General features: G+C 34.0%; 1 protein-coding gene across 1 annotated transcript; it reads right to left on the bottom strand.

Annotated features, from left to right (window-relative positions):
- Nucleotides 1-8,965: 8,965 nt before the first annotated feature.
- Nucleotides 8,966-11,187, bottom strand: LOC111990149 (heat stress transcription factor B-2a). Its single transcript, XM_024021944.2, has 2 exons — nt 10,756-11,187; nt 8,966-9,353 (listed from the first exon to the last, which is right to left on the bottom strand). Exons 1-2 carry the CDS (start codon nt 11,029-11,031, stop codon nt 9,024-9,026), a joined length of 606 nt encoding a protein of 201 aa, XP_023877712.1. The 5' UTR covers nt 11,032-11,187; the 3' UTR covers nt 8,966-9,023.
- Nucleotides 11,188-19,207: the final 8,020 nt, after the last annotated feature.

Here is a 19,207-nt window from a genome sequence, read left to right as displayed (position 1 = left end):
ATGCTCTACACCAACTTAGCTGGCTGCATTTATGAGAAAAAGACACCTGAATGGTAGTTTCATAGCTCACAACACTCTCTACAACCTCCAGCAGGGTCCCGTTGGGACAAGCATCCCAATTTCTACCCAGAGATGTACAGGTGGAAGACTCAGATGCATTATGAGGGACTATATAAAGGAAAGGAATCCCTTTAGGAAAGGGGTTGGAACAATAGAACTTGAACAAAAAGGGAAGAGAGTATCAACTTGTACCAAGATTAGAGAAAATAATATATGAACATTGCATCCTCGGACTAGCTTGAGGAAGAGTTTTATACTTATTCTATGTTTCTTTTCATCATATTGAGAGTCATGACTTTTTTCATATTTGGACCATATAGAGCATTATAGTTGACTTAGAAAGCCCATTCTCTTATAAATTAATTGTGTTGGGCTAGAAATACTGAGTGCCACTATTCTAAGTGGGCTTGGGGATCATTTTTTGGGCTCTTACAAATACTTTTAGTCCCTAAAGTTTCAAACAAAGGTAGACCCAACGAGGGATGAGGGGGTTCAATGACCTCCCCCCATGCCCCAAATTCCTTTACAAGGAGTCTGCAGATTATTTTGCACCCAATCGGGTTTTTAGATTAGTTTGCCCTTTCATTGCCAAGAGACAAGTATTAATTACATCTTATTTATAAAAAAAAAAAATAATAATAATAAACTAGACTCACAACACTTTTTTTTTTTCTTTTTTGATAAAATATTGGAGGATTAAAGGCACTTTTTTTAAAGAAGAAAAGAGACTAACAATATTTTTGGTCTTTAGTAACAAGCGGAACTAAATTTTCCCATATTATAACATTTTTTAAGTTCAAATCAAATTATCTTTCTCACTATACTATAACAAACCTTGGTTTTATTTTTATTTATTTTATTTATTTATTTATTTTTTTTTGTGTTCTAGGTTTTCTCTAGAAACCTTAGGCACTGAAAACCTTTGCCTATCCTTGCATAGGCACCTCTTTCCCTTCCATGGTGAAATTTTTTTCTTTTTTCTTCTTTCTACTCTATTAGTCTTGCTTCTCTGCCGGTCTTGCTTCCTTGCCATCTAGTCTTAGCGATGGAAGATCTCACAGGTCGATGGGCAAATCTTTTACTCAATACCAAGGAGAGCACTACAATAACGAATTGTGGTGCATATGTTTGTTATAATGACTCTATGACTATTTTTAAAGATTGTCCTAACAATGAACTTCTAGAGTTATTGAAAACAAAGAAACATGCTAGAATGTTTGTTCATATGCTAAAGTATCTTGAACACAAGAACCATGTCTTACACAATAGTTTATGTTAGTTAAAGTAATTGATTGAGAAGTATAAAAGAAGAAATAGAATATTGTGTGACAAGTTTGATCACCTTAAAAAGAGAATTCAATCTAGTAAGAGAATAGAAAATGAAGATGATTTTCTTTTTAAAGGTCAAGAGTGCTTATCTCATGCTTGCTTGTTTGTGCACACCTCTTTAAAAGTGTTCAATTCTTGTTTATGGTATCTTGACAGTGGATGCTCTCGTCATATGACAGGAGATAAATCACTGTTTAAGTATCTCAAAGAGAAGTTTGGTGACTATGTAACATTTATGGATGAAAGCTATGCTCAAGTTCTTGGCAAAAGGACTATTGAGATACCAGGGCTACCTTTATTGAAAGATGTTCTATATATCAAAGGGCTTAAGGCGAATCTCTTGAGCATCACTCAAATATGTGCTGAGGACTTTCCTGTTCAATTATCAAAGAAGGGGTGTGTGATCATCAATGAAGTAGGGATTCAAGTCTTGGAGGGATATAAGACTATTGACAATTGCTATGGAGTAGTTCTTACACCAAATATTTCTTGTAGGAATGCTCAAGTAGATGTGTTGGAACTTTGGCATCAAAGATTTGGCCATGCAAACTTCAAACAAGGGGCAAAAGTGTCCAAACTTGAAGCCGTTGTAGGGCTCCCAAAATTTGGAAAGGTGGAGAAGACCATTTGTGGCGCTTGTCAAATGGGAAAATAAACAAAGGTGAATCATTAAAAAGTAAATGTGATCTCTACATCACGTTGCTTAGAGCTTCTCCATGTTGATTTAATGGGGCCCACAATAACAGAAAGCTTAGGAGGAAAATGGTATATTATGATCATTGTCAATGATTTCTCAAAATACATATGGGTGGAATTTCTTAGAGAGAAATCGGAAGCATGTGAGAAGATGGAGAATCTTTGCAAGAGGCTTCAAAACAAGAAAGGTGTACCAATTGTCAATATAAGAAGTGACAATGGCAAGGAGTTTGAGAATGCAAGATTTGAATTTTTGTGTGAGAAGAATGGGATCAATAAAAAGTTTTCAGCTCCTAAACTCCTCAACAAAATGGGGTGGTTGAAAGGAAGAACTGGGTGATTTAAGAAATGGCAAGAGTTACGCTACTCAACAAGTAAATTCCTCAAAAATTTTGGGGAGAAGCCGTGAACACCTCATGTCAGATTGGCAATAGAATATTCTTCCGAGTGGGAACAAAGAAGACCGCCTATGAAATTTGGAATGGGAAGAAGACAAAACTGAAATACTTCTGAGTCTTTGGGAGTAAGTGTTACATTCTAAATGATTGGGAGAACTTTGGAAAATTTGATGCAAAAAGTTATGAAGGTATCTTTCTCGGGTACTGAAACACAAGCCGAGTATATAAAGTCTTCAACAAGTGAACAAAAACGGTGATGGAGTCCATCAATGTGGTCATTGATGATGCCATAACAAAAATAGCTATTGATGAAAATGGCTCATTGAGTTTGAAGCCCAAGATGTTGAAGTGAAAGAACGTTCACCAGAAAGAGAATTCACTCCCGTGAATTCTAGAATGGAGACAAGATCATTGTCTAAATCCTCAAGTGCTCTCACACATCTGGAAGCTCATCCTCCTATCTCTCGGAATGATGAAGTGTCCACCTCAAAGAAGCCATCATCTAGAGTGGTTAAAAATCATTCGGAAAGTAAAAATATCAGTTCTCTAGGTGAAGTTCTTCGTCTTAGAAAGGGGAGCACACTTATTACAAACCATGTGACTTATCATTGCTACCTTGCTCAATTTGAGCCAAAAAGGGTAGAAGAAGCTCTTCAAGATGAAAATTGGGTGGATTCAATGCATGAAGAATTGAATCAATTTATGAGGAATGATGTATGGGAACTTGTCCCAAGGCCCAAAGACGCTCATGTCATTGGCACCAAATGGATTTTCAGAAATAAGACCGATGAGAACGGTGAGATAATAAAAAATAATTCTCAGTTGGTGGCTTAAGGTTACACTCAAATGGAAGGAGTAGATTTTGATGAATCCTTTGCTCCCGTAGCTAGACTTGAGTCTATTCGCATCCTTTTGTCCATTGCATGTATTATGGATTTCAAACTCTATCAAATAGATGTGAAATGTGCCTTTCTCAATGGGTTCCTTAATGAAAAAGTCTTTGTTGAACAACTCAAAGGTTTCCAAGATTCTCACTTTCCGAATCATGTTTTGAGATTGAAGAAGGCACTCTATGGATTGAAACAAGCACCTAGAGTATGATATGATCGGCTTACAAATTATCTCCTGGATAGAGAATTTAAAAGAGGGCATGCCAACCGGACCTTATTTGTGAAGAAAGATGAGAATTATCTTGTAGCTCAAGTGTATGTTGACGACATAGTGTTTGGAGCGACCATATATGATTTTACATACATAACATATCAATTTAAAGATTGACTACATCCTATGAAAATCACATTATTTTTTGAGAATCCATTCACCTTAAGTTTGGATAAATGAATAATATATAATAATAATAATTATTCAACGTCATGGTTTTATAGTATACACTGTGACGGAGTTAAAATTTCATTTTGGAGGCTAAATATTAAATAATAAATCATTTTAATGATTACATAATTATTCAATTTATTGAAATATTTTTAATTTGCATTAGGAATTCACTTAGACTTTAATTAAATTGTAACTCTACATAATATTGTATAAGTTTGCTCATATTCTTCAAATTAAATAAATTTTTTTGAAAGAAACAAACACACGCACATGGAAAGAAGAATGAATGAAGTTATAACACCACAAGCTCCATTCCAAAATAGTTATTATGGATGTTTATCTCACATTGGTTGTGTGTGTCTAGTGTCCGCTATTTATAATCACACTCTACAACTACAAAGGTTAAACCCTTTTGTAGTTGTACTTTAGTTATGTAACGTATTATAAACCCGGTTTAAAACACTAGTATTACCATTTTCATGTGTGGTCTAATAAATATTACTGTTTACTCAAAAAAAATAATATCAATCAAAGAATTAAAAATAACAATAAATGACAACAGTAAGTTTAATCTTGAGATCATATTATAAAATCTGCAAACTTACAAATCATACACAAATAATTCAATGATTCAAAATGATTGAAAATAATAATTCAATGCATACAAGATTGATTGACTTGGATGGAAAAAAATAATCACCCTTAAAATCATTAAAAAAAAAAAAGATAAAATTATTATATTACTAATTGACAAATTTCTTAAATTTCTTTAAAGAAAAAACCATTTTTAAAATAATCAACTTATTTGTAAGGTATTGGAGGTGATGTTATTGAAGCAGTGCTGTCTTGCCTAAACTCAGAAAAGATCTTTCAAGTTTGAACCATACCTATCTTACTCTTATTCCTAAAGTGAAGAGTCCGGTGAAAGTTTTAGACTTTAGGCCTATAGCTCTTTGTAATATTTTATATAAAATTATTTCAAAGGTGTTAGCTAATAGGTTGAAAAAATTGCCACCACAAATAATTTATGAGTTCCAAAGTGCCTTTCAGATTGATAAGGCCATCTTAGACAATATTTTGGTGGCTTTTGAAACGTTACATCATATGAAAACAAAGAAAACCAGAAAAATGGGATTTATAGCTATAAAGTTAGATATAAGTAAGGCTTATGATAGCTTATGATAGAGTGTAATGACTCTTCCTTATGAAAATTATGGAGATGATGGGTTTCCATAAAAAATTGAGAGGTTGGATTTATGAGTGTATAAGTTCAATGTCTTTTTTCTATTATGGTTAATGGGGAACTAAAGGGTCATATTGTGCCATCTAGGGGTTTGAGGTAAGGGGATCCTTTATCTCCATATTTGTTACTCTTATGTTTTGAAGGTCTTAATGGTCTGATTCAAAATGCTATAAATGATGGGAAAATATAGGGATTCTCTCTATGTAAGGGTGGGCCAAAAATCTCTCACTTATTTTTTGCATATGATAGTTTACTGTTTTGTCATGCAAAAGTGGAGGAGGTGCATACCATCCAAGACATATTGAAGGTGTATGAAAAAGTTTCAAGCCAGTAAATAAATTTTGATAAAACTACCCTTTTCTTTGGCAAGTTAGTTTGTGAGGAAACAAAAAATGCCATTAAGGAGCTTTTTGGGGTGCCAGAAATAAAGTAGTATGAGAAGTACTTGGGGTTGTTGGTAGTGGTGGGAAAAAATAGATGAGCCAGTCTGAATTATATAAAGGATATAGTTTGGGGCAAATTGCAAGGGTGGAAGAAGAAATTATTGTCTCAAGCTGGTAAAGAAGTGTTTTTGAAGGCGGTTGTCCAAGCTATACTCACATTTGCAATGGGATGCTTCAAACTCCCGTTAGGCCTTTGTAGAGATATTGAGATGTTAGTAAAGAAATTTTGGTGGGAACAACGAGAGGAGCGAAGGAAGATTCATTGGAAAAATTAAAAAACACTTTGCAAACCAAAAAATGAGGGAGGATTCGGTTTTAAGCAGCTTGCAAAATTCAACGACACTATGTTGGCAAAATAGGTATAGAGGCTTAATCATGATACAACTTATTGTTTTATCATGTATTTAAGTCCAAATACTTTCCCACCGGTACTATTTTTGATGCAAAACAAACTTCCGGTTCCTTTGCTTGGAAGAGTATCTTAAAGGCAAGAAGAGTAATTATGATGGGTGCTAAATGGAGAGTGGGGGATGGAAAGTCTATTAGTGTATACAATGATAGCTGGATACCAGGGCTTCCAAGTGGCAGAGTGGTGTCTTCCTTCTCGGGTTTGGGCAGAGATATTGGTGTGTTTGAACTGATAAATCGGGCCACGGGTAGCTGGTATGTGAACCTCATTGAAAATTCCCTTTTTTCCTTTTGAAGCACAACAGATACTAGCTATTCCCTTATGTGCATCGCAACAATCAGATTTTTTCTACTGGTCTTTGGAAAAAAAAAAATGGCATCGACTCGGTAAAATTGGGCTATAAGATTTTATGTGATGAAGCAAGGAGTGAAGAAGCCTCGGGTTCAAACGGAAGTGGAGGCTCGGGTTTGTGGTCTGGTATTTGGAAACTTAAGGTACCGGGTAAGATTAAACATTTTTTGTGGAAGGCATCCACCGATAGTTTACCAATTAAGGCAAACTTGTTGAAAAGAAAAATCATAGCAGATCCATCATGTCATCTTTGTGGCAGCTTTCCTGAGGATGTAAAACTTGCTTAATTTGTGGGACTATGAAGCTATGAAAATTGTGTGGTGTAAGGACTTCAGTTGGGTTAACCGTTTCAAGGCAGCAAATGGAACCTTCCTAGATTTAATGGAGCGGCTCATTACAAAACTAGGAATTGTGGATTTATTTGTAACCATGGCATGGCTCATCTGGACTCATCAGAAAAAAAGCCGATTACTGGAAAAAACCACACCGCTGGGAAGTATTGGTGAAGCTGCGAAGAGTTGGCTGCTGCAATTTCAGTAAAGTCGAGAGGAGCATTGCTGTGGGAAGTTGCCTCATGGACGCAAATGGTTGCCACCAGAACTAGGGGAATTTAAAGCAAATTTTGATGGTGCAATGTTCAACGAGAGTGACGAAGCCGGGGTTGGGGTTGTGATCAAGGACACTATGGGTTAGATTATTGCAGCAATGGCTGAAAAAATAAAAAAAAAACCTCAAAGTGTGGAGTGCTTGGAGATGTTTGCAGCTAGACAAGCGGTGACTTTTGCTTCGAAAATCGGCCTTCAATAGTGGCATTTGAAGGAGATTCAGAAATTAGTATTAAAGCTCTTATAACGGGCATATGTTTGTTGGGTCCCAAATAATGTTATCAACAAAATTAGCAATTTAAAATAATAATAACATACAAGAGTACAAATATTTACGTGGAAAACTCTTTGTCTTTGAAGGGAAAAAATCACGAAACAAATTTTGAATAATTTCACTATTATTAAATTAATTATAATAATTATTGTGTATGTCTCATAACTAAAGAAAAATATATTTTATTTTTCTTTGCTCTCTCACACACACTAATTATCTCTTTCAAAGGCAGTAACACTTTACTCTTTCCTTTTTATTTTTTTCTCCATACACAGCTCTATCTTGGTTGTCTTTTCTTTATGTGGCTCCCTCTTGGTTGCTCTCTCTTCTTTTTCTTTCTTGTGTGGCTTCCTCTTTCTTTGCTCTTGCAGATACTCTCTTTGTGTCTCCTCAAAGGTGGCAGTACCTTACTCTCTCCTTCTTCTTGCATTCTTCCCAAGAAAAAATTTATTTTCTCTTTCTTGGTTTCATGCTCTATTTTTCATCTCTCCATAGGGAGGACCCTTGAGCCAAAGCCAAAATGAAAGCCCATCAAATTTTTTTTAGCATTGTCTATTTATAAAACTTTTTTGCTATTTCCTCTTAGATTAAGAATACATTACCTTTTTACTAAGGAGTCTATTTGCTCTTGGATTAAGAATACATTACCTCTTTAATAAGGAGTAGACTTCATTCTACACTAAGGAATAGTCTTTCTTTTTATAACAAAGAAATCCAAATTAATTTTTCCTTTTTCAGTTAAAAAACCTTATTAACTTTCTAAGCCACAATTGGAATTTGAGGCAATTTCTCAACAATGTTTTCCTCGTCCTTTGGCCATTCAGTCAGAGACACTTTAACTCATGTTAACTCCCTTCGGAGTTGTTTTTTTTCTCACATTATTAGACAAGGTAATGTTATTGCACATGCCTTATACCAGAGAGCAAGATTTTTATTTCCTTTGTTAGTTTAGATAAAAAAAATGTTCCACATGATATATATGCTTTTGTTTCGAAAGATTTTTCAACTTCTTAATAAGAATATTGGGCATGGTCCTGTTTCTCAAAAAAAAAAAAAAAAATACTGTTATTGAACTAAAGCAATAAAATAAAGTACTGTTATTGGTAAACGTTAATCAAATGACTTTTGCAACCAAAATATATATAATAAAAAAAAGGAGGGAGACATTACTTTTAGGGGGCAATCTTTAATTGGTACAGGAGGGATGGTTTTTGTTTTCGTTTTTCCCCCAGAGTGGGTCGGGGGCAATTTCCCTTGATATATATACATGCATGTTACAAAGGTTAGTTGCAACCGTATACATAACTTTACAAAATTGTCGGTCAAAACCTCGTGGAGTACTATTCTACCAACAAAGTGATGCCTTTCTTCTTGAAGTTGCTTCCAAATGCCTCAATTGATTTCACTAAATCCTTGTAGATCGAGTACCATGCTATATATGTTACATTTACTCCTAATTTCTAGAAGTAGAATAATAGAATTAGACTTGTATGAGAGAAATCCCTTCAAGACACCTTCCAATTAATTGCCTCTTATATATCAATTATTTGTGGCATCTTCTTCAGAAATTTGGGACAGTTGTTTTCTTCAAATTGACTCCCAAATTTGTGAAACTTCTCACGCCATCTTTAATTTTTGAATTCCTTTAATTGGTTGAACCCCTTTTTCTTGTCACCTACACAATTTCTTATTGTTTCCCTAGCTTACAACATTATCAGATTTTATTTTATAAAAACTTCTACACGGTGGTGCGAATTTTAGGGCTGAACAGATATATATTATATTTGATACTCCGGTCGTGTTAATATTTTCAAAGAGAGAATGAAGAAAAGGTGAAAAATAAATTCCATGCTTTAGTACAAATATGCGTTTCTCATAACCTAACATAGCTTCCTAACTTTATTCTGGTTGTTTCCCATGCATTGAGCTAGGTAATCCAACAACTTACTTTCTAGTGCCTTGAACTGTGCAATTTGAGTCTGCAATTCCAACTTCTCTCTCCTTAGGTTCTTGTTCTCCTCCAGGAGTAGCTGATGATTATTGTTTTCCTCCATGGCAGTCATGGTGTTCTCTTCAGAAGCCTTTAGGTATGCTGGAAAGATACTTGGCTCGCACTTCTTCCTGGTGATCTCTACTAGCAAATTTCTACACCCCTTCTGGAACTTCTCGTGCTTGAATTCCCATCTTTTGGATGATGTTTTCTTGAATCCCTGCTTTTTAGATGAGGGGTTAATTACCACACTATCCAAACCCATAGATATATATATATATATATACACATATACACCTTACACAACTTTCATTCAGTATATATGTACGTCTTTATTTGGAGTTTTTAAATGTACGTAGTCTCCTATTAATTATACGGTTGTAAAATCCCTACTTGAAAATAATTATCTTCATTTGAAATGAATTTAAAATGAATTTTATGATTTATATTAAATATTATAAATATAAAATGTAACTATAAATAACATGACACTAGGTTAACTGTTAGCTATATATATTACGCATGAAATAAATTCTTTCAATTTTAACTTAAAAGAAGAGTAGAGAAACTAATACGGAAATTGTTTATCACGCACAATTGTAGAACCTAATCTTTTTCCTTTTTCTTCAACTTATCAAATAGCCAATGATAGGTTATACTAAGTCTTCTCCTGAATTAATAATCCTGCAAGTTCGAAGAGAGTTTTGATCCCAAATCTCCGACACCTTTAATTTTATCTATCTATTTTTTTTTCAAGGCTGAGGCATTAAAATAAACCTTTGTCATTTAAAAAACTTCGCACTTCTTGTTGAAAAAACTATTTTGTAGTGTGTACTCTGTAATCCATCCTTTTCTTTTTTACCTGGTCAGCTAGCGTGATTATTTTGACTCATTTAAAATTAAAATAACATTCACATTCTTTGGACTCAATTAATTCTTTTCCATCTTTATCATGACTAACTTGGTGGAATCTTTAACGGCTTTAATCCTAATCTTTGAAAATGGGTTTTTAATTAGAACTTGAAAAGTGCATATTATTTTCATTCAAATGTTTTGAATGGTACTACCACCACCATTCAAACATTGGCTACAATATTACAACATAATAATAATAATATGTTGACAACGAATTTCTGGCCAACATAAACTCTGATGTATATTAGATGAAATTCTCCACCAAAAGGTATATCCAACATAATCCCAGTATATACCTCTTTCAAGAAAGCAAAATCAATTTTTCTTGCCAACGTACCATATTTAGCAAGACAAACTTAGTAGAAACACATGTTGATACTACTAGATTAATGACAGCTGATTTTCTTTGATGCATATATAAGAAGACTGATTGACAGTATTGTTCAATTTGTTCTCAAACTTGAAGAATGGCATGCATATTGGACAAATTTAGACACAGATCCTATGGAACTTAATTTAAGTTTTATAATTAAATTCAAACATATAATAGTATTGACTAATAAAACAATTTTTATTATATTAATCAATGCAATCTTATAGTTAAATTCAATTTGAGATAATAAAAGACAATATCTAATGAATTGTAACTAAGTTTTATCCTTATTCAGAGTTTAAGAGAAGGAGAGAAGGGAGTGTGGTGTGCTCACATATGTATTAAGTTGGCGAATGAAGCTAGAGAAGTTGTTGTGCTTGAAATATTTAGGCAACATGAGCTCTGAAAACTCAGCAGGAGACCATACTACAAATCCAGTTCCCTCAGCATTCCATGATACTATATTTCTCTTGTCATCATCATCATCATCTTCATCATCTGCAACTCCTTCTAGTAAATCATATGTCTTCGATAAAAATGGAGCTGGGCATCGTGCCCTTGGAGACTGGCTTGTGCCCAGCAGGTTTAGCTCCATTTCATTTGTTGCCATATATACCTGTAAGTTTATTAATTTGTGATGACCAAACTGTTCCTAATTCTGCTCCTCCATACTTATACCGTGCTCTCCAGGAAAGTACTAGTGCCGTGGAAGGTGGACTGTCTGTTTCTTTAATTTGCCTTTCCCCCCAACTTTTCTTTTTTCCCTCTTTCTTTAATGAGCTTTACTGCATGCAACTTCTTTTAGGGGCAAAAGAGATAATCTCCTAGCTACATTATTTTTATGTTTGAAATCTTTACAAAAGATTGAATGTGACCGATGATGTTTTCCAAGGCGAAACCGAGGGATGGAAGTTTCATGATTTCGGTATTAGGCTGTGACAAGTGGCACTCTATAGTTTATTTATTTATTTATTTATTTATTTTGAGATACAATGGCACTCTATTGTTTTGTATACTTAGCTTAGATGGAAATGCATAATATAAAACTTTGGAGCATGTAACTTCAGGTCATAATTTATGTGCAATTTGAGAGCATTTACATCAGTTAGTTTATAATATAAAAAGTTGTAAAATGTCCACATTTTTGCCCATAAATTACCCAAATTAGTTGTGGATGTATAAATGTGCAAATATATAGTAATTGTGCATATATCCACTGTTATTGGTCATGTGTAAATGATTTTTTAATTCTTTTTTTTTCCTTTCATAATAGACATCTTCTTATTCAGAGCATCAACATCAACTGTTCTAAAAATATGTCATTTAAACACATCAAAAAGCTACTTTATTATTTTAACATATCATTTTACAATTCACACTATATCACATCTTCTTTTCTTCAATTCAATACATTTAAATAATATTTACTTAAAACTAAGCTCAATACAAAGCACAACCTAGTGGGTAGCAGCTACCAACCAACAACCACCACCACAATCTCCGCATCCTCCACAACCCAAAACACAACTCAAAACAAACCCAACCAAATATCCACAACAAACCTATTACCATACCCAAAACCACCAAAGGCAAGTCGACTGCCACAAACCACAACCAAAACTGCTAGAATCCTTCAACAAATTTCAAATCGAAAACCACAAATTTAAATAATAAAAAAAGCTCATCGATTGCCAAATTTCAAACCCATCAACTACCCAACCCAACCAACCCAAAACCTTGACCCATAACACCACTACAACCAACCAGCCCATAGTGCAGACCCAAAATACTCTTGACGACGATCCACAACGCTACCGCTCAATAAAGAGAGAAGAAAGAGGTTTATCTAGACTTGATCTAAGGTGCAAAGAGAGAGCACGTGGTGTGTGAGAGAAACTTGAATAAAAAATACTCAAAATATGTTTAGCACATCCAACTGTATCATTCTACTATTGGAACAATATTGTAGCATATGCCAAATTTATTTGGCATTTGACACATCTCATAAGGGTAAGTTTTTGGTATATGGTGTGCCAAAGCTCTCATCCTCTTCCCCTTCATTTTCTTCCTCCCCTCATACAAAACTATCACCCCAACCCGACAACAAAACCCCAGCCTGGCCCAACCTCAATGACTGGTCAACGTAGTACCACCCAAATACAAAAACCCCAAAACTAAAATAAATAATAACCCATTATAGACTAGCAAGAACCCAGATGAAATCAAATCCCAAAATTAACCAAAACCTAGATGAAATCAAGTGAGGATCATGCCTGTGTGACATCAAGAGGGTAGGGATTAAAGGTGCTAGTGTTGGGTCGTTGCAACTGGGGCCTACTTGGGTTGTTGGCGATGGTGAGGTCGGTCATGTTGATCCTATGTTCGGTTTGAGAGAGAGAGAGAGAGAGAGAGAGAGAGAGAGAGAGAGAGAGAGGTGAGGTTAGGTCAAGTTGTGAGAGAGAGAGAGAGAGAGAGAGAGAGAGAGAGAGAGAGAGGTGAGGTTAGGTCAAGTTGATTTGTGTTGGGTTTATGTTAGAGAGGGAAAGTGAGATTGTGAGAGGGTTCTACCGTTCTAGAGATATGGATAGAGAGCTGAAGGAAATACCGTGAAAAGAAGGGAATTCTTCATAAAAAAATGTAAAAGAATGAACATTTTATTGAAATAAACATTTATAATAGATAATTTGATATTAGTGTTTTTGTGTCTTTGAAAAGTGGTTGTATAAAATAGGAAAATTAAGTTCTTATACTAAAGTAGACAAAAAATTTGCATGAACTAATGCGAATGTGTTGAGTGTGTAAACTAGTTTTTACCCTAAAATGTTTTCTTCTTTAAGTATGTTTGTAACCGTGAGATTTATCTTGGAGTGCCAAATTATATATTGAAATTTTAGGAAGTCAAAGTCATATCTTTATACACAAGCGTTTAACATAAAATATGATATTGAAACAAAATATTTCAAAATTTTGAGGGGCCATGGCCCCTCATGCTTCAACGTGGCACCGTCACTACGAGAAAGCATGGGAAGAGTAAAGAAAAAAGTGAATAAAAATATGCTCATTTTTTTCCCTTTCATATAAACATAGAGTTAGATATCTGTCACTTGAATTTGGAGATAAAGATCCATAACCAAACTTCAGAATTGAGAAAGTATACAAAATTAAACCATTTAATTAATTAACAATATTTTTTTTCCTTCAAAATTTCAATCAGAAGATATAACAAGGGCTGAATGTCGCATTCTACATATCCGGGCAAGAACTTTACATAATATAGGTATTAAATTTTATTATTAAAAAATTATATATGTCATTTCCTGGGTGACTTGAAGCATACGAGGACATACGATAACATAATAAAGGTATTAAATTAGCCAATTTATTGTCATGTTAGTCAAGGCATTGATGGAGTGGGGGCTTGGTTTGAAATCTTTCCATGAGCCAAATAAAAAACTAAGATTAAAATTTATAACCAAAAAGAATAACAAGTAGGACAAAATTTTCCATAAAACTAAAAATATCAATAACTCTAGGGACAAAATATTTTTTTTGTTTTAATTAGAGCACGATAAAAATTATTTTGAACTCACGTGAAATTAACGTCAATTCGTTATCTAAAATTTAATTTAAAAAAAAAAAAAAAAACTTTATGGCTTAGATTACTTTAACAAAAAATAAAATTGCAACAGGTTTGGGTGCACTGAATATGATCCTCTCCTAGGTCATCCCATCAGTCTACCAACAGGTTCCCAGAAAAAGAAAAAAAAGAATGGAAAATCAAAGGGCGGGCCGCGAACTCTGACCTAGTTTTGGAAGAGTCTGGTAAAATTTTCTAATATCTGCCGTCCCTTGATGATGAAATTTTTTTTGCATAATATCACATTATTTGAGCAACACTGTCTTATCTTTTCTTATTTATATGTTAGGTATTTGTTTGAAATTTGTTTTATTTTATTAAAATTAAATTTTTTTTGTTAAAAATATCATAAATAAAAGTAAAAATTAACTAAAATAATATAGTAAAACTCATAAATAATTCTAAAAAATATAATGAAACTTATTAATATAACAAAAATAAATTAAATAGTAAAATAAATTAGTAAAAATAATTAATACTAATCGCATACTGAATAATAAGTACAAAATCCATCCCGCGCTGCCCACCTGCAATTTGTAACACGTTTTACTTAAAAAAAAAAAAATGGTAGGTGCATGATTGATGCAACCATTAATAAAAGTGTGAGATTGATGGGGGCGGTTAGATTTAATTCATGTGCGTCTTATTATCAAAATCACTGTCAGAAATTCAGAATTCTGAAGAAGAGGAATCATAGAATTGTTTAGCTAAAAAGGAGGATTCGTAGAATTTCCTAGAGTCTTTGGAAACCTTGATTTGACTGCTCAGGCTGTTAGGTGTTTACTAATCAGGCATGATATATAAGGCCTATCAATGTGCATATCAACTGTCAAGTCATCTCTCTCTCTAAAAATTGTAGGCTGGAAGAATTATGCATTCAAGTTCTCATTCAATAGAAAATATAATAGTAAGATGTTTTGGTTATTTATCCCCCCCAAAAAAAAAAAGGGGTTTTTGGTTTGTTTGTGTAGTAATATACAAATATGAATTGAAATTACCTTTTTTTTTTTTTTTGGTTCATAACCGAGTTGCAAGAGAGATGTAGATTATAAAAGGATTTTTGGTGTGTTAGTGTGTCTTTTTTTCATTATTTTCTAAATTTTTATATATATATATATATATATTGTCTTTAGATAGGATTGAGATTTGAGAGTCAAAGCAAGTTATTTCAATTTTTTTTTTTGGTGTGTTAGTGTGTCTTTTTTTCATTATTTTCTAAATTTATATATATATATATATATATTGTCTTTAGATAGGATTGAGATTTGAGAGTCATAGCAAGTTATTTCAATTTTTTGTAATTTTACTTGCAAATTTGCAATTGAGAAAGATATACCCAAAAAAAAAAAAAAGCCACAAGATAGAGAGAGGAAAAGTCATATCAATAAAAGTTCAATTAAAATAGACCATCAAAGATTTATGAATTCAAATACTTAATGTGGCATTTAGTGTTAGTCATTTAAGCTTTTAGGAACTCATAGGTAGAACTCACATTTGAAAACTGACTTGTAAGGGAAGGTTGTCTAAGAACTTATAAACACATATTTAAACTTATATTTTATCCATGTGGGACATTAAGATCTTAACATATCAACACACTCCGCAGCCAACGTCCATGATGGCTCACTCTAGTAACACTAACCCAATGGTAGCCCTTTCTATTTTGGTGGCTCTACTTATCTATCAGTTATTTTAATCTAGCCTCTAAGTCGCCCCCTTGGGGATTCAACCACAAAGCCACAACTCATTTGATCCCATACTCAATGAGCTACACCCAATTACTCAAGATAGCGGTTGGCTCTGATATCAAATGTTAGGAATTCATGAATAGAACTCACCATTGAAAACCGGCTTATAAGGGGAGGGTGCCAAGAGCTTATAAACATATGGTTAAACTTATACTTAATTTATGTAGGTGTGGACACAATGGGAGAGTCGCCATCTAGTTTTTACGATGGTCTAGAAATCATATATATAGCGTCCTCTTGAGGAAGGACCTTTTGATCATACTACCAGAGATATGAGTTTAGAGTGAAGGTACGATCTTGAGAAGGTGTTAGACACCCAGAACTGCCTAACTCTAAGGTTGGCTTCCCTTCATTGTATCTTATGTCTTAACCCTATTAAAGGCATACATTGCATATATACTCACACTCAACCTAGAATACATCTAATCACACAACATGGCATCAATCATCCCTAACCATACATTTATCATGGCAATCAAAAAAAGCCTAACATTCATCTAATCATGGCACATCATCACATCACAAAACCCTAGCATACATCTAACATGGCATTTCCTATCATATAACATCATCTAAGGCAGTCATACATTTATCATGGCAATCAAAAAAAGCCTAACATTCATCTAATCATGGCACATCATCACATCACAAAACCCTAGCATACATCTAACATGGCATTTCCTATCATATAACATCATCTAAGGCAGCAACAAAACAAGGTAGAGACACAAGCATGAAAGATTCAAGCAAACATGTGATTAAGCACAACTCATCAAACAAGCATGTTCAAATCTATTGTTATGTAGGTGTGGACACAACGGGAAAGTCGCCACCTAGTTTTTACAATGGTTTATGAACCATATATATAGCGTCCTCTCGAGAAAGGACATTTTGATTTTACTACTAGAGATATGGGTTCAAAGTTAAGGTACGATCTTGAGAAAGTGTTAGGTACCCAGAACTGCCCAACTTTAAGGTTGGCTTCCCTTAATTGTATCTTATGTCTTAACCCTATTAAAGGCATACTCAACATTGCATCTATACTCACACTCACACTAGAATACATCTAATCACACAATATGGCATCAATCATCCCTAATCATACATTTATCATGGCAATAAAAAAAAGCCTAACATTCATCTAATCATGGCACATCATCACATCACAAAACCCTAGCATACATCTAACATGACATTTCCTATCATAGTACATCATCTAAGGTAGCAACAAAACAAGTCAGAGACACAAGCATGAAAGATTCAAGCAAACATGTGATTAAACACAACTCATCAAACAAGCATGTTCAAATCTATTGTTAAGCAAAATCATATTCAGATATGCATGCTCATGTGAATGCATGACTTACCTTACTTACCTTGCAACAACTCAGCACCTATGGCATTATGCATGGACATGTGAATGCGTGTTCATAGCATTTGAAAAAGAAAAGAAAGCAAACCCTAATCTAAGCATGTGAAAGGCAAACAAACAAACATGTGAAACAGAAACTCAAGCTATATACATGTGAAGAGAAGAACAAAACAGAAGCTTAACACATGGAACAAATAGAGAAAACAAAACAGAACATAAATTAAGGTTTCTAGACAACGGCCTGTGTACGCATATAGAAGCCTACGTGTGTAGGATTTGACCTGTGTACGCATGCACAATGCATGCGTGTGCAGGGTTGCTTAAAAACTCTAACCCAAAAAACAGCAAACACAGAAACAGGGCAAAGCTTAAAACTATAAATCTAACACCCTAACATTCTTTAAAACAAAAATAATGCTAAACCTAGGCTAAACGAACATGTTATAATATAAACAACACAAAAACCAAGATTAAAACACAAATTAAAGGCAATAAAGAAAGAAAAGTTTAAAATATATCTCAAAGCAAAAAGCTCCTAGGCTTGATTTTTTATCATTCTCCTCAGTCAAATACATTCACAAATCAATAAACGTGCGATTAGTAATCTTAAAATTTAAAGATCGAGGCCAAAAAAGAACCTAATCAAATAAAATTGACTTAATGATGTTTTGTGAAAAATTTTCTCTTTGATTCACGATTTCTAGTGAATGTTAATGTTTATCCGTGAGATTTTTGTGTGTTTTGAAAATGTATCGTGTATAGCTATTTATATTGTGAAAATGGGGGTTTGGAATGACTCCAGACGATGTGAGATTCGTTCCAAACCTCAACATTAATGCAGAAAACTTACATTTCTTATGCTTTTGAAACCCTACCTGCATACGCAGGCTCATGCTTGCGTACACAGGCTTAGGGTTTCTTTTGGCCTTTATTTTCCAAAAATAAATTTTTTCCTCATTAAAAAGTTATATTTTCCATTTTAACATCTCTCAAGTCAATTTGTAATCTAATTGGGCCCTAAACCAACCCTGGCGCTTAGAATTTCGGCATCATTGGGGAATGAGGGCTCAAGTTGTAAGGGGTATAAAATGCAGTGTTGACAATGGGACACTAGGATCATAACATAAGCTTATTTAGTCCCCAAATATATATTTTTTTATTTGATAAGTATTCCCCAAATATTATAATAAATAGTAAGCAGTTTTTAACTAATTATCTTATCATAATTTCCTATGATGTTGAAGAAATAAAGTCCAAATCTTCTGTCGCACCTTATATGCTTCACTCTATACTTTACTAAGGTAAGAAGATTATTAAACACAAACAAAAGACTTAGTAGAGTCAATCTCTAGCGCTCAACTCACGTTCCAAACCCAAAAAACAAAAAACAAAAAATCACAGGACCACCATCGAAATACTCAACCACAACCAAATTTCACCACCATGGCTACCTTGAGAAGATGATGATGGTGAATCTTGACAACAAAGAATAGAGCTTGCAAGCCTTCATGATCAAGCCAATGCTCTGATTTTTTATTCTTTTCAAGCCAATGCTCTAATTTTTTATTCTCTCTCACAAACCCATATGAGATTGTTCCTTTCAAACAAAATCCAAATCCATTGTACATATTTGACTGAGGGTTTTAGGGGCTCCTTTGCTTTCTATCCATTATTTAGATGTATAAAAGAGAAAAGTTAACAAATGGGGACTAGCATCATGGTGAGTTTGAGTTTTTCTTTTATTTTTTTACGGGTTTTGGGCCAAGAAGACAACCGTGAGTATATGAGTTGTTTCAATGAATGGATTGGGGTGGTCATCTTCTCCAGCACTAGCGTTGGTGTTGGAGTGTTGCAGGGGCTAAGAATTTTTTTTTATGCACCACCATGGGTGGTGGTTTTGTGAAATTTTGTTTTTTTTTTTTTGTTTTTTTTTGGGTGTGCTGAAATAGGGGTTGGTGGCTAACGAGATTCATTGTTCTCATCTTCTCTAAGTAGCCAAGGTGGTGGAATCTGGTTGTGGCTAGGTATT

Source organism: Quercus suber, unplaced genomic scaffold (genome assembly GCF_002906115.3).
Source record: "Quercus suber isolate HL8 unplaced genomic scaffold, Cork oak 2.0 scaffold_333, whole genome shotgun sequence".
Classification (NCBI taxonomy): Eukaryota; Viridiplantae; Streptophyta; class Magnoliopsida; order Fagales; family Fagaceae; genus Quercus; species Quercus suber.
The sequence above is the reverse complement of the archived record's forward strand: the minus strand, read 5'-3'. Positions and strand labels throughout refer to the sequence as shown.